This window comes from Acinonyx jubatus, chromosome B1 (genome assembly GCF_027475565.1).
Source record: "Acinonyx jubatus isolate Ajub_Pintada_27869175 chromosome B1, VMU_Ajub_asm_v1.0, whole genome shotgun sequence".
Classification (NCBI taxonomy): Eukaryota; Metazoa; Chordata; class Mammalia; order Carnivora; family Felidae; genus Acinonyx; species Acinonyx jubatus.
The window spans coordinates 75,283,615-75,306,968 of NC_069382.1; the positions used below are offsets into that span (position 1 = coordinate 75,283,615).

Below are 23,354 nucleotides of genomic sequence, written 5' to 3' on the forward strand. Positions count from 1 at the left end.
ATTACTTAATAAAAATAAATCTTAAAAAAGTAAAAATATATAAATATACTATTTCTTAGTCTGTGCCTTTTTTATACTGTCACTTCTAAAATGATAGAAAATAGTCGGAGACAGAGTTTAAGGGTTATATTGGTAATCTTAAATCTTCTTATATTCCCTTTGTTGATGTTAAAGACATTATCAATATTTATAAAGGGAATATTTTTCATAGAAGAAATTTGAAAGAATTAGCTAAAACATTTGTACCGACATTTACTCCTGTCTTTGTGCTTTTTATTGGAATGCATTGCTAAAAGTGGTTCAGGGTATAAGCAAATTACTTCATTTTGATTCTAGATGCTGAGCTCCTAATAGCTTTTAAATTTATACAGTTTCTGTTTAGCTGTCAAAACATTTAATTATATCATGCCCAAAGGTGTAAAGCTGTCAAATAAATCTAAGTTTAGGCGTAAACATTTGCTAAGTTACAGGCGCTACTACACCGTTAGTTGGTACGGGACAGCTTGTGAACCTGTTTTAGGGGAAGGGGTGTGTCGAGGAACATTAACTCAGCAGGTACAGAACAACATTAGCCCAATGAATTGATGATTACTTGTAAAACAGCAGGTAGTAATGCCCCCAGTCTTTATAATTCCTCTCTTTGTAAAATAAAGCAGACTAGAAAGTGTATTGGATTCCTTGGCTGGATTCGATTTGTACTGCAAGAAAGCTATTTTTTGCGCAAGTATGTACTCTTTTTCCTTGCCTTAACATTCTTTTTGTTTTTTGTTTTTTTGTTTTCTCTTCAAAAACAAGTGTACCCCATTGGTACTTTAAAACCTCCTCCCTTTCCACAAGGGTCTCTTGCGTAGGAAGAATAATTCCTATGGCACTTATAAAAGAAGCATTGACCCTGATGAACAATTATCTATGTAAACATTTTTAAGCTTTTTGAAAAGTGTGATTGATAAATTAAAAATATGTGTATTCAGTATGTACATGGATGTTGTAAAATATTTTTAAAGAAGGGGGAATTTTAAAGTTTTGTTTTTATCTTGTTATTTCATAAATAAAAATTTGGGATATTTGATGACATTATTTGGAGGTAGATTGGTAGCATAAATACTAATGCCGACTTCACTAATGCAAAAATGCACCAAGAGGTAGGGGAGTAAAGTAAATTAGTTCTACTTTGAAGCTTTTATTTTCTTCCCCTTTCAAAATGAATGGGAAGGCCCTTGAGAGGCCCTTGAATGAAAGCTGCTTTTCATTAGTGCTACCAAATACCTACTTGAAAGAGTTGAGTTCTAACTGAACACCCACACAAGAGAAAGGGAAAGCTTCCTTTTTCTACTGGAAGACCATCAGCTAAATAGCTCTTGGCTTCTCTTTTCCAATCAGGTGGTTTCACATCAGAGTTAATTACTCCAGTCATTTATTCTAATCACCCTCCTCTTATGGCTAGCTGCATTCTGTCATGGGGTGGCATCGTTTGAAGCCAGTTAAGTTTGAAAACCACTGCAGGGTACTTGAGGCTCATTAGTGAGGCCTATCCATGCCTGGCTTTGGATTTGCTCCCTGATTAACTCTGCATCTCTCGGCCTTGCTCCCTCCTCCCGCCATCCACCAGCCCCCACTCCTCAAGGCAGTTGCTCTAAAGAGGAATGTTTCAATTAACTCTTGCTTTGCTGTTTGTCTTTTCACCTACATATTTAAGAAAAATTTAAATGCTTATAATATAGTTGATAGATTCTGGCCTTGTAACTGCATCCTTTGAGTTGAATTTAACTGAAAAGGTAGATATTCCACAAAAAAGAGTTATATTTTGAACAACAAAGGAGGAAAATGGTGGCCTCTCAGAACGAATACATCTATGTCCTTGATCCAATTCTGTTAACCTGATAAAGGTCGTGATTTCAACTCTGATTTTACAATACTCTAGTGTGTCTTAGGCTTATCATAGGAGTTATCTGGAAAGCTTTTTAAAAATCTCAAAACAGATTTATTTGTTTGACATTGTTGTTTATTATTATAGTAGTTAAATTTAAAAGTGTTTGCCAACTGGCATATTTAAGAGATATTTACATCACAAATGCAAATAATGTTTGTGCTGTGCTTTTTAAGAGTAAAAGAGATAAAAAAGAAAAGAAAAACATGGCATCAGTATCCTGAGTAGGTTATTCCAGACAGCGTTATTACATGAAAGTATTTAAAACATTTTCCAAAAGTAACAAAAGCACATATTGGGTTGAGTAGTTAAGTGAAAATGTTTATTTAACTAGGAAATGAGAGAAATTTTCTTGGTTCTTTTTACATGGTAGTTTGATTTAAAGAAATTAAGTAGTTTGTGTGTCAAAATAAAATATGATACACATTAAAATACATGAAATCACATTTTTTTAAGTTGCTAATGTCTGTGAATGTTCAGAAATCAGAATGAGCTCTGGTTGTTAATTCTTATCCCCAAATAGTTTAACGTATTGTTTTTGTATTAAGAGTTTTTGGACGTAGCAATTAACAAATATGTTCTTATTCTTTACCTTGCTCAAAAGGGTGATTTTTTTAAGTATGATTTTTAAAACCCTCCCAATGGATGTACAGTTAAATTAATGAAAAAGTGGCCTAGAATATAAATTTCTTCCTCAGCTCTGTAAATATTTATTGAATGTGTACTATGTGCTCAGTTCCAAGGATGCCGATAAAATTTCTGCCTTTCAGGAACTCACATTTTAGTGAGGAACACAGAAAAATAAACTGTAATACAAAGTGAAAGTATTAGTTTTCATATGTAAAACCAAAAAGAACAAAAGAACCTGTAAATAAATAAGTTGAAAAAACAAAAGGATCTGTAAATAAAGCCTTCAGGTTGACATGGCATATTAGATTCAACAGTTCTTAATAATGATGTCAACAAATGGTATATGAGAAACTCATTGACAGTAATTCATAGTATGAAATGTTTCATACTTTTAGAATTTTTATATGTGGCTTTGGCATATACCATTCTGTTAAAGAATTTTTCAAGAGGATATGTAGTGGTTAATAACATGGCTTTAGGAGTCAGATCTGGGTTCCTGCTGCAACTCTGACATTTACTAGCTGTGTGACATTAGGCAATTTACTTAGCATTTTAGCCTCATTTGCAAACCAGTTTTTAAAAATGTAATGCTTATCTCATAAGATTATTGTGAGGATTAAATAAAATCATCCATGTAAAACATTTAGCGTAAAACTGGGTGCATCAAAGGCACTCAATAAATGTTAAGTGCTGCTGTTGTTATTATGTTGTTGTTTAGTTGGTTAGTGAATTTCTTCCATGTTGACCTTCAGATGCATTTTCTCTGCATAATATATTGTCTTTCTAGAGCCTTTGCCAAGTTTATGATTGACATCATTTGCATCCATCTTCCTGACATTGTTCAAGAGAAAATAAAACCTTGAAAGATGATACTGTAACATCTCCTTCACTTTTTCGTCCCTTCCATGTAATCATCCTACCCCAAATGTGATTGTTCAGTTAACAAACTGTAGACATCTTATCTGCAATGGCTAGTAATCACAGAAATTCTTCACATTTTCTAAAATTCTGGCAAATTAGCACTGTATCAACTGGATAAAGTTTCTGTGGTCAATTTCATGCTTCTCATACAATGCTTGAAGATCACAGTCCCACAGTATAGACACTGAATTGTGCAAAATCACGAGAATTTCTTAAATGCCATTCATTCATTCAACAGACATTTATTAAGGGCCTACTGGGTAATTAGGTCTGTGATCACAAAATTGGAAGAATATGACACCTGCCCTTTTGGGGCTGTCATTACGAAGATCAAACAGACATGGCAGTAACTAATTAGAGAAATAGATTAAGTGATGTATTTGTGTATTCATTCAACAAATATTTTGTGACCTCCTTCTACTTATTAGTCTTTGGGAATATAATAGTGAGAAATACAGCATAGTACTTGCCCTTGTGGAACTTTATTGTTTAGTGAGGGAGATGGACAATAAATAAGAAACTAATATAAACATATAACTTGTGATAATATATAGTGTTATGTAACAAAAAATATAATACCTGTGTGTACCATGAAGGAGACACACAAGCTGCCATTAAAACATTTGACATTTTATTTCTTTATGTGTGTATATGTGATTTTTAAAACATACTTACTAATTGAGATATAATTGACATATATAACAGTTTTAGATGTATAACATAGCTGTTCAGTATTTGTATATATTGTGAAATGATGAAAACAAGTCTAGTTAACATCTGCCACCATACTTAGTTAATTTTTTTTTTCTTTTACTCTGAGACAGAATGAGGAAATACTTTATTTTACTTCCAGAAAAGGTTGAGGAAGGCTTAACTGTAGGAAACTACATTTGATCTTAGTCTTTAAGAATGAGTTGGAGTTTGCCAGGGAGGAGCAAGATGCTGGAAAGGGCATTACAGATATAAGAAGCAGTGTTAACAAAGATCTTGTTACAGTATAGTACATGAGCTATACTTTATTCAGAAGGTAGAGCGCAATATGTGTGTAAGAGAAATGTGAGCAATACCTATGGAAAGATAAGACTGGAGCCAGATTGTGTGAACAACTTTAATGGCTTGTCAGTAGTTTGAACTTTTTTTCTTTGGCATAGTGGACTCCAAAAGGTGGTTGCCAGGCCAGAAGCATCAGTATTGCCTGAGAACTTGTTAAAAAGGCAAATCTTGGGCTCAAGTCCAGATCTACAGAAACAGAAAATTTGGCAAGGGGAGCCCAGCAATCTGTGTTTTAACAAGTCCTCCAGGTGATTTTAGTGTGTTAAAGTTGGAGATCCACTGCTTCAGGGAAAAGAGAAGCATCAAAAAGTTGTGACTTAGCCAGGTTTTAACTCAAGAGAGTTGTGACTTAGCCAGGTTTTAGATAGCAGTTAGTATGGAGGAGGGATTGAAGGGGGTGGGGGGAGTTCTAGAGATAAAGAGAACAGTTTGGATAGTGTTAGAATAACTGAACTAAGAAATGATGAAGCACACAACCAAAAATAGTCGTAGTGGAAGAGGAATAAAGAATGAATTGGAAAGATATTTTGGAGGCTTACTGTCTGATTAGATAAGGTTTAGAGGAAGAAGAAAAAGGAAAAGTCAAGATAACTGCCACATATCTGAATTGGCTGGGTGAAGGACTATATCCGTAATCAAAAAAGCAAGAAAGGAAGCAAGTTTAGGAGAAAAAATTATTCATTCTTTTTTTTTTTTTTTTTGATACATTAGGTTTGAGTTACCAGAAGCACACCAAAATAAGTAGTCCAGTGGGCAGTTGACATTTTGGACTTGAAAGTCTGGAAATGGTGATAATTGTCGATTAAGGTAGTTGAAGGTCTAGCTCAACTAACCTGAGTTACATCAAAAACAAGGGCCTGGGACTGAATCATGAGAAGAACTAACACTAAGGAGGTAGATGAAAAAGACCCTACATTAAAAAGCGAGGAGGGTCACCTGGCTGGCTGTGTTGGTAGAGCATGCAACTCTTAATCTCAGGATCATGAGTTCAAGCCCCATGTTGGGCATAGAGCTTACTTTAAAAAAAAGGGCAGGGGGGCACCTGGGTGGCTCAGTCAGTTAAGCATCCGACTTCAGCTCAGGTCATGATCTCACAGTCTGTGAGTTTGAGCCCCACGTCAGGCTCTGTGCTGACAGCTCAGAGCCTGGAGCCTGCTTTGGATTCTGTGTCTCCATCTCTCTCTGCCCCTCCCTACTCATGCTCTGTCTCTCTCTGTCTCAAAAATAAATAAAAAAATTAAAAAAAAATTTTAATAAATAGAAATTTTTAAAAAGTGAGAAGGAAAGTCAGCAATGTAGAAAGAGAATCTGGAGGTAAGGTGTCAAAGAAGCTTACAGAAGAGAGAGAAACATAAACGCCATAACCCAGAGAGGTGAAGGGGGATAAGCATCCTTTGGATTCAGACAGTCGGGCATGGTAATGTTAGCAAAAACATTTTTTGTGGTGTTACCTATAATAGAAAGAGAAGAGATTACTTAAGAAGTAAAAGGGGAGGTAAGGAAGCATAAATAAGAAATTTACTTAAATCTTTCAAGAAGTTTAGATTTATCTCATATTGCCTGTTTAATTATGGCTGCATAAAAATAATTAAACAAGACTGACCCTATTAACTAGACATTATTTCACCGATAACTCCGAAGGAATCAGACCTATGATTAATTGTTATTTAGAGAATCATAGACTCTTATTACATATATTAAGGAATTTCTAGGAGTGGGCAAACAGAAGCTAGTTCTGTCTGCTACTAAAATGAGGTACTTTTTTGAGGCTTCTGAATATATCCATATTGCCTACAGATTTCATATAACTGGCTTTCAGCAAATGTTGTGTTTTTTATACTAAATTGTAGTCCATGGCTGTATGGACTGTAGCTGATACAGTTATGTAGACAATATGTAAGAATTCTAACCAAGGACTTTTGAAGATGAAGTTTGCAAATGGCATCATAGTTGCTAGAATTAGGCCTTTGCCTTTAGTGTAAGAGAGGGTAGTCATGATGCCTTCTTTTGGATGCTGCCACAATTCTTCAGAGGTTTGTAAGTGGCTAAAGAATATACAATGAAGAACATTATGTCTGTTTCATACTTGAAGATGTTTTATTTCTGCTGTCATGTCCTAAGATTTAGCCATTCTTCTCTGGGAAGTGCCATTCTAGCACTATGAATTGTAATGACCTCTTTAAAACTGCATCAAAGATGATTCTGTGGTGTGCAGGTACCTGTGCCTTGTAAGGTTTACCTTTATTTTCAGTAAGAGAATATGTATTTTTAAGAAGGTTAAATGTTGTTAATCCCTGAATTCTATCTTACATCGAAATGCTGTAAAAATGTGAATACAACTGAGATGAAAGGTACAGCATAGGGAATACAGTCAATGGTATTGTAATAGCATAGTATGGTGACAGGTGGTAGCTGCCCTTGTGGTGAGCCTAGTATAACATATAGTGTTGTCAAATCACTGTGTTGTACACCTGAAATTAACGTAACATAGTGTGTCAACTATAATTCAATAAAAAAATCTGAATGCAGATTCAGTATTTGGAACTGAATAAAGCTTTACTGTCCAGTGTTGTAACCATTATTCATATATGGCTATTGATCGCTTGAAATCTGACTAGTCTGAATTGAGAAGTGCTATATGTTGGAAGTATAAAATTTATGCCAGATTTCTAAGATTTAATACAAAATGTTTTATACTGATTATATTTTTAAATGATTTTTTAATATTCTCAATTAAATATGCTATCCTAAAATTAATTTCACCTGTTTAATTTTTTTTAGTGTAGCTTCTAGAAAATTTTAAATTACACATGTGGCTTGCATTATATTTCTGTTGGCCAGCATGGGTATAATGTCTTGGTGATCATTTTGTTTCTCCCAGTTGTGTTTTTTTTTTTGGTGGGGGGGGGCATTCCAGCATTGAACATGAACATATTTTAATACTTAAGTGTATATATGTTTCTGTTATAATTAGCAGCCTTAGATTCAAAACATAAAGCTTAGGGTTAAGTTCAAATCTATTTTAAAAAGTACAAAATATTAATACTAAATTCAAAACTGAGTTAATCTCTTACCATATAAACTCTTCCTTCTCCAGTATAATTAAGGTCCAAAATTGAAACCTGGGTATCATCCTGAACTCCCTTTCCTTCACCTTTCACAGTAGTTATCAGTTGGTGTAAATAATAACTTCAATCTTTCTGAAATCTGTCCCTTCTTCTTCACTCCCACTGCTGCTTTCTTGAGGCTCTCAGTACTTCTCACATAGGCTGTTGTAGTCATCTTAGAGATCACCTTTAGCCTGCCTCCCTACTCTTTCTCCAAAGGGACATCTCATTACCCCCCGAGTCTAGCATAGAACAAAATTTATAGTAAGCACTCAATAAATGTTTGTTGATTGAATGGATGACTGAAATGCTGGTATTAAAAGTTGTAGAATGAAAAAAAGACTTTTAGGGGTGCCTGGTTGGCTCAGTTGGTAGAGCATGCAACTCTTGATCTTAGGGTCATGAGTTCAAGCCCCCATTGGGTATAGAGATCACTGAGAAAAAAAAGACTTTTATTCCTACATAATGTATGTGTATATAGTTACATACACAGAATAACTGCAGATGTAATTTTCTGGCTGAACTTGTCAATGCTGTAAAAAAATATTCAACTTTGCATCATATTCCTCAGTTCAGGTTTTTTCTTTATTGGATAGTCTTGGAAGTGGTGATATAATAAGTGTTCTATTTTGCCAAGGATTTTGATTTGCCAATATAAGTTTATAGCGTTCAGTCCAGGGAATCATTGGTGCCATGAAGACAGCTCCTTGTTTTTGTCTGGAGTCCCCATGGGATTAAACTACATCTGGCAATAAGTAGGGATTCTGGTCTGGCCATCTTCAAAGGCAAGAGACTGCTAGTATTTATCAGATCTATGTGGATAAGCAAATGGGAAGGGATTAATTTTTTTTTTTTGGTTTTGTTTTCCTTCCTTTTGTAAGTGACTATAAAATAAAAACTCCAGAAATTCACACAACAAAGTAATATATTTTCAATGTTGTTGAAGAAGAAATCTTTTCTTTTTTCTATACATAGATGGATAATTGAGAATTTTAGATTAATACTGTAATTACTTAAGTGTATTTTTAACTAGTTTACCTCAAAGAGCATAACAATAATTTACAGTGTTCAATATTAATTTTCCAATGATACTTTCCTAAATCTTTTACAAAGGTTGAGCATTTAACTATAGCACTCTTAAACATTTTAACAGCTGTAGTATTAGGAGATCATGGTGGCATTTGGAAACTTTTGTTGCCTATTTATCTATGTGGGAAAGTGAACCCAAAATTACTTTCTGAGGAGAATCTTGAATGTGTCTTAGCATAGCATAGGCTACTACCCCTTTCAGGTGAAGGTGGGCCTGCCTTCCATAGAGGCTTGTTTGTGTCTTTCTCCTCATACTCTTCACATTTTTGAGATATTATTAGCCCTGTGACTCAGTTAGCTGTTGTTGAAACATGTGGCTCCACATTTAGCTGACAAAATAAAATGGCTGCATTCTAGGTACTTGTCATGGAGTGTAATCTAGAATTTACCATTCAAAGCCTCACCTAAGAGAAATAATGTTTATGCAGGATTGCCTGAAGAATATGTAGTCTCTCCATTTGTCTATACTTTAAATCTATCCCAGGATTAAGTCAGTCCCTCTGAGAGTCACATACCTGCATTCCATCATATTGCCAAGGGAGGAATTTCTTATCTCAGGAATAGAAATAATGTGTTTTTCTAGGCCATCTGGTTTGTTTTTACATTATGGTCATTTTTGACTCTTGTAAGTGTTCGTGTTTCTTTCTTTATGTTGCCTGCTAGAAAGCTTAGGAACAAATACGTGGCACACCTCTAAGTCTATAGAATTTCATGGCATCATTGTTATGTACTTCTTATTTTTGCATTACCTTCTCTTATGTTAAATTTATTTTATCTTGATGCATACACATTACTTTAAGCTCTGTGAACTGTTTTCTGCATGAAGTCATGCAAAATGCAAACACATAATAAAATAGATGGGTATATCTATCATTTAATTATAGTTATTCCCCATTCGATCTTAGTAAAATAGAATTTTTTTAGAGCTCCATCTATGTGTGTTATACTGTAACTAGTTTAAAATATCTGTATATTATGAATTCCTGGGTTTTAGATTAAGAGTGACCTAAGGTTGAAATGTTAATTAAATGTTTTAATGTTCTGTAGCTCTAAAGAAAATAGTTGGATAAAATGTCAGCATATAGGACTATTTTAAACATTAGAAAAAAATCATCTCTCTGAAAAGGAGGGTAATTGTACAAGTTTGCCTAATCCTTTTGATCTTGGCACACAGCAATACAGACTTCAGTTGAGATTAAAACTATGAATTTCAAAGGAAACATGGCCTTCAGTGTGTAAAATATATAACAGCTGGTTGACTAGTCCATTTAAAACTACACAATAACAATCGTAGACAGAATGATTCTCCTGCCAAAAGATGCACGAGTTCTTGATGGTTATATCAAGATATGATACTAACTCACACTTTTCTTTAGTAATGATATAAATGTAGAAATGAACAGTGCACTGCCAGCTCCAGAATCTTTCTTCTGCCCAACAGTTCAAGGGCAGTTTAGAAGTACAGAGCTCCTTTTAGTGATTTCTCTATCTGCTTTTCAGCCTGAACTTCAATGTGTTGTGACTAACTTACATTTTTCTTAACTGTCAGGTATAATTTTTATTCTTAGCATCCCACAGTTTCTTTCCCTAAATCCTTGATTCTCCTTTTTTCTTCTTTGACATTCATGACTTATTGTTTTTAATGTTATAGCTTCACACATATTTTTAACCCTTCAAAGTTAAACTTTTCTTTGTAAATAATATATAATTTGTTTCATGTTTTTGTTATATATTTATAGTAAGGTAAATATCTGAATTCTGAAGCACTATGATATTTGTACTTAATATAGAACAGTGTTAACCTCATGTCAGATTATAGTTCACCACATCTTCTAACATTTTCACTGTTGTGTTTCATTTGAACAAGTAATTCTTTATAGTTTAATACATTTTTAAGAAAAAAATGAGGATTAATGTGGATTTTCACTTTTGGAAATCCCATTTGGCAAGTAAGTTTATATTCTGAATTTGTATCTGTCCAATTAGAAAAAATGATTTTTTTCTGTGACCTTTGTTTCTTGAAGATTTTGATATAACATAATACAAGTTTTCTTTACTGTTCTTTAAATTTATTTAAAAGAAGGAACTTACAGGTGAATTAAAAATTTGCTACATTTACTTGGATTTATCACAAATTCAGAGCCAGCATTTAAGGAGTTAATGTATCTTATTAGGGGGACAGGAAATCTGGCAACTATTGCAGAAACTAGACCTAATGGTGCACACAAACAATTTGTCAGTCTCCTTAAATGTGAATAGCTTTCCGCAAAGTGGCTGCTCTTGCTTTGTTTGAACAGGCTAAACTTTTCCTTTTTGGACTTTAAATCTTAGAAGTGAAATGTGATCCACATATTCAATCAAAATCATTTAATTCAAAGCATATTTTGATTGGAACAAAGTTGACATGGAAAGAAACTCTAGAATAAAAAAGTTGAAAGGACTTTATATCATATATTTAGCAGGAAAAGTTGAAACAGTTCTAATTAGGCTGAAAAAAACAGCTTTCTTCAATGTAAATTACAAAGGTCATATATCAATGTTAAGGAAACATTACCACTAGTGTTTGAAATCCAGCACATGCAAACATAACAGACCAGTTCATTTTAAATCTGTGTGTATATATGCGTGTGTGTGTGTGTGTGTGTGTGTGTGTGTGTGTGTGTGTGTAGGAAGAAGGCTGTATTACATGTATTTGAAGTGAAAAATACTTAAAATTCCAAGTTCTTAATGTTCTGGCCAATCCCAAAATTAACTCCTTTGAAACATGTAATACTCAAATGAATTAATACTCTTAATTTAAAAAGTACAATTAAAAATTTACAAAACTAATTTTTATTCTTCCATTTAAAATGTAATTGGGGTGCCTGGCTGACTCAGTCAAAAGAAGATGCAACTCTTGACCTCAGGGTTGTGAGTTTGAGCCCCAAGTTGGGTATAGAGGGTACATAAAAATTGTTTAAAATCTTTAAAATATGATTAAATACATCTTATAATTAAATGTATACCAAGGCAAAAGGGTGAGTCAGTCATTTTTATTTTCTTCTTTGATACTTATAGCTAATGCATTTTGAATCTCAGAATTGAATCAGGTCTTCTAGAAACCTACGAATGGAAGTGGTGATATAGGTCTTGAGAAAAGTGTATCTGTGTTACACAGACCTACTTTCTTCTGGTTATGCAATTATTTCTGTACTTAAAGGTTTGTAAATACTATTTGATCCTTTGGGTTTTGTTTTGTTTTGTTTTTTCATAAAAATCATGTCCTATAGATATCAGTAGCTTTTATTTAGTGGTTTTTAAAAATGGTGTAGTATGAGACCATTTAACAAAAGTATAAATAAATATTAGCATTAATTTGGGAATAATACACAAATAAGGTTTTCAGGTCTTGAATTAAACAATTACCTTTCTTTTGTTAATTAAAATTGGTTTTCGGGGTGGCTGGGTGGCTCAGTCAGTTAAGTGTTCGACTCCTGATTTCAACTCAGGTCATGATCCCAGGGTTCGTGGGATAGAACCCCGCCATCTGGCTCAGTGGTGAGCATGGATCCTGCTTTGGATTCTCTCACTCTTCCTCTGCTCCTTTTCCCCGCTGGTGTGCTCTTTCTCTCTAAAATAAAATTTTTTAGGGGCCGCTGGGTGGCTCAGTCAGTTAAGCATCCAACTTCAGCTCCGGTCATAATTTTATGGTTCTTGAGTTTGAGCCCCGTGTTGGGCTCTCTACTGACAGCTCAGAGCCTGGAGCTCCTTCGGATTCTGTGTCTCCCTCCCTCTCTGCCTCTCCCCTGCTGGTGCTCTGTCTCTCTCTCAAAAATAAATAAACCATAAAAAATTTGTTTAAATAATTAAAATAAAAAATTTTTTAAATAAATAAAATTGCTTTTCTTGATTTTTACATTTTTACATTATTTTGTTTGAAAATAAAAGGAAATTGCTAGAGTGTCTCTAAAGCATACAGAGATTAACAAACACATTATTAATGCCTTTTATTTTAGAATTTTTATTCCCAAATAGTAAAAAGCAAGCCATTTCTATATAAATTATCATATTATTTGACTGTACTATAGGAAACAAGAATAATTGTAAAAAATATTTTTTATCCATAAATAATTCATTTCCTTAATGGGTTAGTGGCAGGAAAACACAGATTACATTCTTTCAATGAGATTGATTGTAAGACACATATTCATATATGTTATAATTATTTCTGACACAAGATTACACAAATGAGTTGTTTATGAATAATTTACTATTATCTTTATAATATTAAAGCTTGAATTTGTTGATGTTCTGCATATGGACCAAACAAATGAAAGTTACTAATAAGTGTTTGTATTTGACATCTGTATACTGTACTTTTTAGCATATCTCAAGTGTTTTAGTCTCTGCTTAATAGATCTCATTAAGAAAGCAGATATCAGCCCCAAGACAGTTTGTCAAGACTAATATGAGTCCCCCTGGATTGGATTGACAATTTGTGTGAGGCTTCATATGATAGTCTTTTCATAGACTTATTTGATCCTTAACAATTGGACATTAGTCACTGATTTATTTTATAATAACTCAGATGAGTTGAATATTATTGTATTGTGTTGGACATTTTAGTGGATTTTCTTTTTACAGATTTTACTCAGAGCACACATTGGATGTAAATGATGTATCCAGCCTGCTAAGGGAGTACTAACAATTGATTGGTTAGGTTTGAGAGCAGCATGGGAAGAAGGTTACTATCCCCTAGCTGCAAACCGTATTTAACTCCAGTCTTAATGAGGACTGTCTGACCTAAAGGCTTTGAAAAATCACAAATGCTCAGCATTGCACTGTCATATTTCTATTTTTTTGTGACTACAAATGTGGATGTATGTATTTTATATAGAGTACTTTTTCAAATCTTAACATATAAAGGGATTTAAAGAATTTTAATATGTTTTATAATTTATGTTTTTGAATTTCAAAAACAAGATATAAGATGTATTCTCAGGATATTCCATTTTGAATTAGTTGTATTTCTGTCCTTCAATAATTTTATTCTGCTTGTCTTTACCTCTTACCTCAAATCTTTACTAAGTTTTTATTATTATATACCTTTGGTTAAGCAGTTGTCATTCACTACTACTGAAAGGGTGTTAAAGTCCTGAACTGACTTTTTCTGAAATGATTTTAAACTTTTTAGGAACTCTTATAACCATAGCAGTTGTTCTTTTGTATCCCTTTTTAAAGCTTTGGTAAATTGCAAGAAATGTTTGAAAACCACTAATGAGATTTTTAGTTTAGTTTTAAGAAATGTAAATAAAATCTACCCATGAAAATAATTTGTTTCTCAATTTCTGGGAAAGATTTCGCCAATAATTCTGTGAATTACCAGTCGACCTCTTAAGGGATTGACCAGTATGACGGTGTAAAGGCAGGGGTGAGCCAGGGCACAGTGCTCATCTCTGCACCTGTGTTTGAGGTATAACAGGGGCATACGGTGTCTTTCATTTCAGCATTTTTGCTTAACGTTCTGATGTAGCATCAAGATATAAAGGTTTAATCATCTAAATGTCACCAACTTCACCATTTTTGAGTGTGCATAAAGAAGTAATCAACATTAGGAACACTCGCAATTCTTTGTTTGATGACACATAAAATAAAATTGCACTGGTTTTTAGAGCTTTAATATTGAGAAAATTCTCTTGTACTTTATCATTTGCTGAGCCTTCTGGAATTTTATAGTCTCAAATCACAACACCACGGACACTCAGGAGACTCCTGACTGTTTTATCTTATTAAACAATTTTGAAATCATTAATTTTTAATTAGCTTGGATGCAGGGTTTTTTTATTGTTTCAATAGTGCGTGTATATGAACTAAATGTTTTTTATTTAAACTACTGGCGAGAGTATTATTTACATAAATAAGTGTAGGTTCTTTCTAAGAGTACCTACTGTGAGATTGCTTCATATAGTCACACTTTTTTTGTAGACTCAGAGATGTTACATGCTAATCTATTATTGGAGGGCTTTTCAGCAGTTTATTAACTCAGATTTTGAACAACTAAAAAGGATATAAGCCCAAAGATATGTGTAGGTCCTTCCCTGATTGAAAGTTCTAATTAAGTGAATTGGAGAAAATTAACTGAAATTAGCTGTCAGAAAGTCACATTTAAATGAGTGATGAGCTAGTCTGGCAGTAAACATTTAAATGATATAAATTGCCATTTAAGTGTATGGTTTAATGTTTGTCATGCATTAATGTGACATGAGACTGCAGTGACAATCAAGCAGCTTGCTCTAATTTGAACATATTTAGGGCTTTTGTGTGGAGTGCACTGCACACAAATTAAGACAATTGCTGTTTTTATGTGTCACTTTAAACATGGCCCCCAATCCCCCATCCCTACTCAAGGCCCAAGTTAATGAAACAAACGTATCATTTTTGTGCATCTTCCATTAATAATTCCTGAATTTTCAGATTAATTTTAAATCTATGTACTTATTACAATCTCTTCTTCTCCAATTTCAAATAACATTTGCAGCACTTTTGTGCTCTCTTAGCTATTTACTAAATTTATAAATATAATGAGTTTTATAAGAGATGTCTAAAACAGTAACTTTCACAGTTGAAGCTAGCTAAATATTTTTATTTCATATTCAGGTATACGTTACAATATGAGAACTGCCTAGAGTTTTATTTACAGAATTATTTTTTGCATTTTACATAGTATGTGATATATTGTGAAGTCATTTTAAGTATTATCAGTTAAAGGAAGTATATTATTTGAATTCAGTTGTAAATACTTTTCTCATTCATAGGCACTTATTTTAGATAGGGATTTTAAAAAATATTTAAATAATTTCTGTACCCAACATGGGGCTCAAGCTCACAGTCCTAAGGTCAAGAGTCACATGTTCCACTGACTGAGCCAGCCAGGTGCCCCCACAGGCACTTATTTTAATAAAGCAATACTTAACACAAGTGTATACCTGTGAACTAATAGGAATGTCTTTTGTCACAAGATGGTTTATATCTTATTGGTTGCTTACTATAGAGATTACTCAATTTTGTTTTAAAACCAACAGATTTCTTTTTATAATATTGATAACATAATAAGCCACACCAAAAATATATCACAGCCATATACTTATTACACTAAAAAGAATTTCTATGAGATACATCATCTGATATAATTTGGTATACTTCAAATCAAGCTTCAGCATTTATCTTAGAGCTCTGCGATTTGAATAGCATTAATTATTGATAATTGAGTCCATATGCTAAACTTTTATGGTGAAATAATTTTGAAGAACATTAAATAATATAAATCTGGACACTTTTATAAAAATGTTTACAGTTTTTTAACCTCTTTTATATTTATAACTGTATTAAAGCCAGCAAACATTTGTTGGTACTCACTGTGCTTTAGGTACAGTGCTGGTAACTGGGAATGCAGTGTTGAGTTGGAAGTGGATCTGGTGCCCAGAATTTCCGCTGAACATTTGATTACATCCATTCATTATTTATTGGGCACTATTATGTTAATAGCATCAAATTTTTGGTCAGGTTTGATACTAATACCTAGAATAATAATAGTAATTATAATTCAGTAATTGTAAGTATTCCTCCAAAGATCAAATTTGTTGGCATAAAAACTCAGTTGAAAGCACTAAATAATTTGGTTATATAATTGTTTCAATAGACAACAAAAGGTTTCTATCTAGAAAAATCATAAACATTTCAGGTGGATAGTAAATGTTTCATGTTTTCTCTCTTTGAAGCATGAATTGGGTAACTGTCAGGTCCTGAGTTACAAATATTATGAAGACAGACCCAGTCCTGGCCCTCACAATGCTTACAGTATTGTAGAATAACACTGAAATGTAAGCATTCTAATATAATTCAGCGTAACAAGTGCCAGAAAGTTTCTGATTATAAACAAAGGAGAACAGATTCTGGTGGAAAATAGGACATCAGAATAAGTCTATTCCCAGTAAATTTAGTGTAAAACTTTACTGCTTGTTCTAAATTTCTGTATATATTTTAAAAACCAAATTCAGCACAATAATATGATCTATGCCCTTTATTTTCAGGCCCTGGAGAGTGAATTTGTTTCCTGCCAGCTTCACCAATGGATTGATCTCATTTTTGGCTATAAACAGCAAGGACCAGAGGCTGTTCGATCCCTCAACGTGTTCTATTACCTGACCTATGAAGGAGCTGTCAATCTGAATTCAATAGCTGATCCTGTATTGAGAGAGGTAAGTTATCTGACTGGATCTCCCAGGTATCTTTAGACAAGACAGCACTGGGTAATATCTTCCTCATGCTTTCAGTTTGCTTATGATAAAATGAAAACCACATGAGTGGAGTGAATTAAGCAGAATAACCTTTCAGTTCATGACCTCGCTGGGACTTGAATCCTCACACACGCCAGTGATTTTTACCATATAATATTTCTAGTATAATGTAAAAGAGCACTGTCCAGTGAAACTTTCTGCAGTGACTGATGGAAATATACATTATATCTACACTGTCCAATACAGTAGCCACTAGTTGCATGTGGCTGTTGTGCATTTGAAATGTGGCTAGTGTGACTGAAGAACTGAATGTTTAATTTTATTTATTTCTAGTTAATCCAAACTTAAATAGCCCCGTATGGCTAGTGGCTACCAGACTGGACAGTAGAGATCTAGAAGAATGTCATATATCTTTGGTATTTTCTGAATCCAAATTCTAGGCATGTGGTTAGACAATGGGAGAGTAAATGTTTGTTAAATTAACTTTGTAGAATATTTGAACATGGGTATAGTCCATTTAGACATTAGATATATAGGTCAAATATATGTATAAATTAAGTTTTTCTTTCACTTTAAACATGTGAGGACTTCAAAAAATGTTTTTTATTGTGGAGAAAATATAGCATAAAATTTATTATTTTATCCATTTTTTAGTGTAATTCAGTGGTATTAAGCACATTCACATTGTTGTGCAGCCATTACTGCCATCCATCTCCAGAAGTTTTCCATCTTCCCAAACTGAAAATCTGTATTTGTTAAAATAGTAACTCCTCATCCCCACCCCCTGCCCTTTAGTACTTGACTATCACCATTCTACTTTCTATCTCCAGGAACTTGACTACACTAGGTACCTCATCGAAGTGGAATCATATAATATTTATCCTTTTGTGGCTGGCTTACTTTACTTAGCATAGTATCTTCAAGGTTCATCTATGCTGTAGCATGTGTCAGAATTTCCTTCCTTACAAGGATGAATAATATATCTGTTGTTTGTATATACTATATTTTTTTTATCCATTCATATGTTCATGGACATTTTGGGTTGTTTTCACCTTTCGGCTATTGTGAATAGTGCTTTTATAAACATTGGTATATAAGTGTCTGTTTAAGTCTCTGCTTTCAGTTCTTTTGTATATATACCCCAAAGTAGAATTGCTAGATTGTATGGTAATACTATGTTAACTTTTTGAGGAGCTACCTTACCAAATAAGTTTTTAATATTAATTTTTCTAGATCAGCTTTTGCTAAAGATTATTTAAAACTTTTGCTTTAAGTTTCCTTGGCTTCCTTTTTTTACCCACAACCCCAAGTAGTTAATTATTAGCAAATTAAACTCTAACTGGAGGGTTTTCCACTTATCACATTTGTTTTCATATTATATAAAAAACATGGCCTATTATGTTCTAAGTATGGTAGGCACTCAATATTCTTGAAAAATGGATACAGTAGTCCCCCTGACCCTTATCCATGGGGGATATGTTTCAAGACCCCCAATGGATGCCTGAAACTATGGATAGTACCAAACCTTATTCATACGATGTTTTGTCCTATACATACTTACCTAAAATATGGTTTAATTTATAAATTAGGCATAGTAAGAGAATGACAACAATAACCAATAGTAAAATAGAACATTATAACAAATACAATAATAAAAGGTGAATGTGGTTTCTCTCTCTTTTTCAAAATATCTTACTGTATTGTACTTACCCTTCTTCTTGTGATGATGTGAGATGATAAAATGCCTACATGATGAGATGAAGTGAGGTGGATGATGTGTAGGCATTGTGGCATAATGTTAGGTTAGTATTGAACTGATGATGTGGCAGAAGGATGATCATTTGCTTCTAGACCATGGTCGATGACAGATAACTGAATCCATCAAAAGCAAAACCACAGATAAGGGTGACTACTATATATCATGTCATTATTTAACACTATTCATATAAATATGCATGATTAATTCTCAAAGTTTTCTGGATGTTACTAAAACAAATATAATTTTTATAGCCATCCTATATCATAGTGTTAAGTCTTGTGATATAATGCAGTGTGATACAGTAGGATAAACAAACAAGCAAATAGATGATAGATAGATAGATAGATAGATAGATAGATAGATAGATAGATTAGATAGATGAAAGAAAGAAAGAAAGAAAGAAAGAAAGAAAGAAAGAAAGAAAGAAAGAAGGAAGGAAGGAAAGAAAGAAATTCCTAACCCTGATGCCTACTAGTTGTGTGACTTGAATCTTCCTTAGACTCTATTTCCACATATATAGAACTGGTATGAGAATGCTCACCCTGTAGAAGACTAGACGGGGTATAATACACGTAAAGTGTCTGGCGTGGTACCTATCTTATCATAAGGATTCATCACATGGTAATTCTTTTCCTTATGGTGTTCTCTGTTCAGAAACACAACCATAAAAAGAATATGAATTACTGATCATCACAGAAAGATCATAAAATGCTAATGCTAGATAGGTTATCAGAGACTGTTTCCTAGAGGACACATGCAGAGTTCATTGTGAAGTGAGGCAAGGAGAAAACAGAAAACAAGAGTAGGCATTAATTTATTCACTTTTTAAAACAACCTTTTACTAAACCCAAATTATATAATAAGGGTAAAAAGTTGAAAGGTAAGTCCCTGCCCTCATCAGCTTGAGTTCATTGTCTAACGTGGAAATATGGATAAGTAAACAATTACAATATACTGTGATAAATTCAGTATAGAGGTAAGTACACTGTATGTATGCACAAACATACAGAATAGGCACTAAACCCAGACTGCCAGAATCCAATCCTGTTTTCTGGGAAATGAGAGGCTATAGATTGAAGGATAAATGAGAACACTGGGTAGAGCCATGAGCAAAGGGTATCTACACAGAAGAAAGGGTAAACACTTTTTGCACATAAGTGAGAGAGAGATCATGATGGGAGAATGCAATGAACCAAAGGTGATAGGGTGAGAAAGAGAGACAGGACCATACTCTAAAGGGCCTTCAGTGACATAAAATGTAATTATAACTGCACTATAAGGCAATGGATTATTGGTCGAAGGTTAGTGACATAACCACGTGTGTGTTTTAGAACCTATTTGAAAGAAGATTGAGCAGATAAGAAGCAAAAAGTACCCACCGGATTATTCTAAGAGTCAGTGTGTGATCTTACAGAAAGTAGCTTAGAAGCGGTGGATGGGACATGAACAAGTAAACACAGTGAGAAAAGGAAATAATTGAAGGGAGAATCTTTAATCACTTCATTGAGATATAGCTCACATATGATACAATTCACCCATTTAAAGTGTACAGTAGTTCTTAGCATACTCAGACTTTTACAGGCACCACCACAATCTAACTTTAGAACATTTTTGTCACCACAAAAAGAAACTCCATGCCCATTAGCAGTCACTCTGAGCTTTTTTTCTTTTTTAATGGATAGATATTTGACCATGATTCTATGTTAATTGGAAAGATCCAAAAAGAGGGAAGCATGTCAAACATACATGAATTAAAGCATGTAATAGACTTCCAAGCTCTATGAGGAACTGGAAAGGAACAAAATTGATGAGACAGATAGAGATAAGCACTGGACAGCAGGGAACGATACTGCCTTGTCTGAGATTAGAGAGTAGAGGTTAGTCTGAGGACTGGTTTAAGTAAATGTGCATGAATGAGGGGTAAAGGCAACAAAATTATGAGAGTTTGTTTATTAATGTTGAGATAATATTTATGGAAATAACTAACATAATGATGGGTGCTTAATAGATGCTCAGTAATAAATGATTACTTTCTTTCCACCATTTTTCTCTGTTGTCAACAGCAGGAGAGTTGGGTGTACAAACATGCTGTAAGGGGTGTGTGTGTGTGTTTGTGTGTATGTGTAAATATATATGGAGAGAGAAACAGATGGGGTTTTGCATGGTACGTTATGGTGGAATATATAAGGAAGGATCGAAAGTGGAAGGGTGACTGGTGAATTGTTAAAGGGTAGATCTAGGCTGGTTTGGATAGATAAGAAAGGGGCTGGTAAATTGGGACAATTTATTCTTTCATTCATTTATACAAAAAATATTCATTTTTTTCAAGGTACTAAAAATACAGAGATAAGCAATAAAGTCAGACGAAATCCCTTCCCTCACGGAACTCACAGTGTAACAGGGTGCACACAAAATAAGCAGTAAAGATTAATCTTAATTAGTGATAAGTGCTATGAAGAAAATAAGGCTAGGTGAGTGGATACAGAGTGACTTGTGAGTAGGGCACTATTTCAGAGAGGTTGCTCACAGACTGCCTGTTTATGAACACTTTCCTTCCAACTTTGAGATTGGAGTGAGGCTATACAGGATGACCCAGGATGGTAGCTCCTACTGCTCTAACCCTGGCCTGCCATGTGCCTGTAACCGCCAGGCCTGGGCAGCCTCCAAGTCACTTCTTGTCACAGCTTCCTGCTAGTTATAAACCTCCCACTGTTGCCCTTTGTTTTGCTCCCCACCCCATCTCCAGGCTACACTATCTTTTCTTCAGAATCTTGTTCCCCTAAGATTCTTTAACATCTCTAATATTAGTAAATTTTTACAGACACTTGACTTATATTAAAACATTATCTCTGCAAGACCACAGTCATGGGACCACAATAGATTTGTGCTTCTCTAGTATTAAAAGCAGACTAGACTAGACTTCTTTCTGTCAGTAACTATAGTTTTACTTATTTCTGTTCACTACTATATATTTAAACTTGGAACACTTAGATATTCACAGAGAGACAAGTTGTTTATGTACAAGTCATGTATTTACCCACTACTTGGGAAGAGCTTCATTTCTCTTGAGAAAGTTTTACTCTAGAGTGAATGGTTAATACATATGGCATAGTAAGTGATCATAAAAATAATCTCTCTATAAAAAAAGCACTAAACGATAGAAATAATAACCATAAGGGGGGAAGAGTAATCAGAGAAACAGCCTGTAGCACATTAAACTTTTATGTTGTTTTTAATTTTTAGAAAACAGCTGGGATATCAATATACAACCATGTCTACATTTACATATATCACACACGAGAGAGAATTATTTTTCAGGCATATGTACTATTTTTCTTTCAAATATCTATGACCTCCACTAAAAGATATATTCTTTAGCTTTTTATTCTAACAGACCTCTTTGCTCTTTATTTCTGTCTCTTTGATACTATTTTTGTTCTTTTTCCCTTTTACTATTTTTTCATCTGTTCTATTTTCCAGCATTATATATATTCTTTTTTTGCATTTTAAATATTGAGGTATAATTGACATACAACATTATATTAGTTTCAGGTATACAACATAATTGATATTTGTATATATTGTGAAATTATCACCACAGTTAAGTCTAACTAATACCCATCACCATACATAATTATGGAATTTGTTTCCTGTGATGAGTACATGTATTTCCTGGACAAAGTATAAATATATCAAAGTTGGTTATTTTCTTATTGTTAATTCTACTGAAGATGGTTTTGACATACTTCTCTTCCTTTATAGGATCTTATCAAACCTTTCTGGGGTGCCTGGCTGGCTCAGTCAGTAGAGCATGTGACTCTTGATCTTGGGGTTGTGAGTTCAAGCTCCATGTTGGACGTGGAGCCTACCTAAAAAAAAATGTTTCTAACACCATTTCAAAAAAACTAAGATCAAGGAAAGAAATTTAGAAAGAGAAAAATTAGGATAATTGAATTCAGAGTCAGATATGAGTAAGAATAAATATTTTTATTAAGGACAAAAACCTTGTAAAATCCAAATTCACAAAATAAATATGTAATGAATTGAATATTAATTATACAAATAATTTTTCCTTTCCTAAAAAAAATGTAACATAGGTATTTACCTTATATATTTTCTTTAAATATATTTAGAATATAATTTTATTTACAAGTGTGGTTCCTAGAACAATTTTATATTCTTATCCACAGTTCAACTGTCAATTTTAATATAACTGGTATTTGCTCTATCCAAAAGTTGAGAACTGGGTTATCTAGACCTTAGTATAAGACATTTCATTGATAGAGTTTTAGTAGGTCAGGAATAAGTTTTAAAAATTGTATGTACAGTGATATGCTCTGCCTGAGATTTATACACTATATATAGGAGCACAAAGGAGGAAAAGCTGACCCAGTTTAAGGGGGCAATAACTGCCTAAACACAATCCTTAAGAAATGAGGACTGAAGTAAGCAAAGCAGCAGAAAGGGTAAGGGCATTCAAAGCAGAGAGTACAGCATGTGGGAAGGAGAATAGTATGGCTCTATGACTGGAAAAAACTATGTGGTAGGTGGGGAAGATATGGGAAGTTGGTTGAAGAATAGCGCAGTTGACA

At 33.6% G+C, this 23,354-nt stretch overlaps 1 protein-coding gene across 9 annotated transcripts in view; it reads left to right on the top strand.

Moving 5' to 3' along the window:
- Positions 1 to 23,354, top strand: part of LRBA (LPS responsive beige-like anchor protein) — a 772,859-nt gene that overhangs the window by 674,888 nt on the left and 74,617 nt on the right. For all 9 annotated transcript variants that reach the window (XM_027067081.2, XM_027067078.2, XM_027067090.2 and 6 more), the window contains one exon: positions 16,797 to 16,964. In XM_027067081.2, coding sequence (XP_026922882.1) covers positions 16,797 to 16,964 — 168 coding nt within the window. The remainder of the gene's footprint in view (positions 1 to 16,796; positions 16,965 to 23,354) is intronic.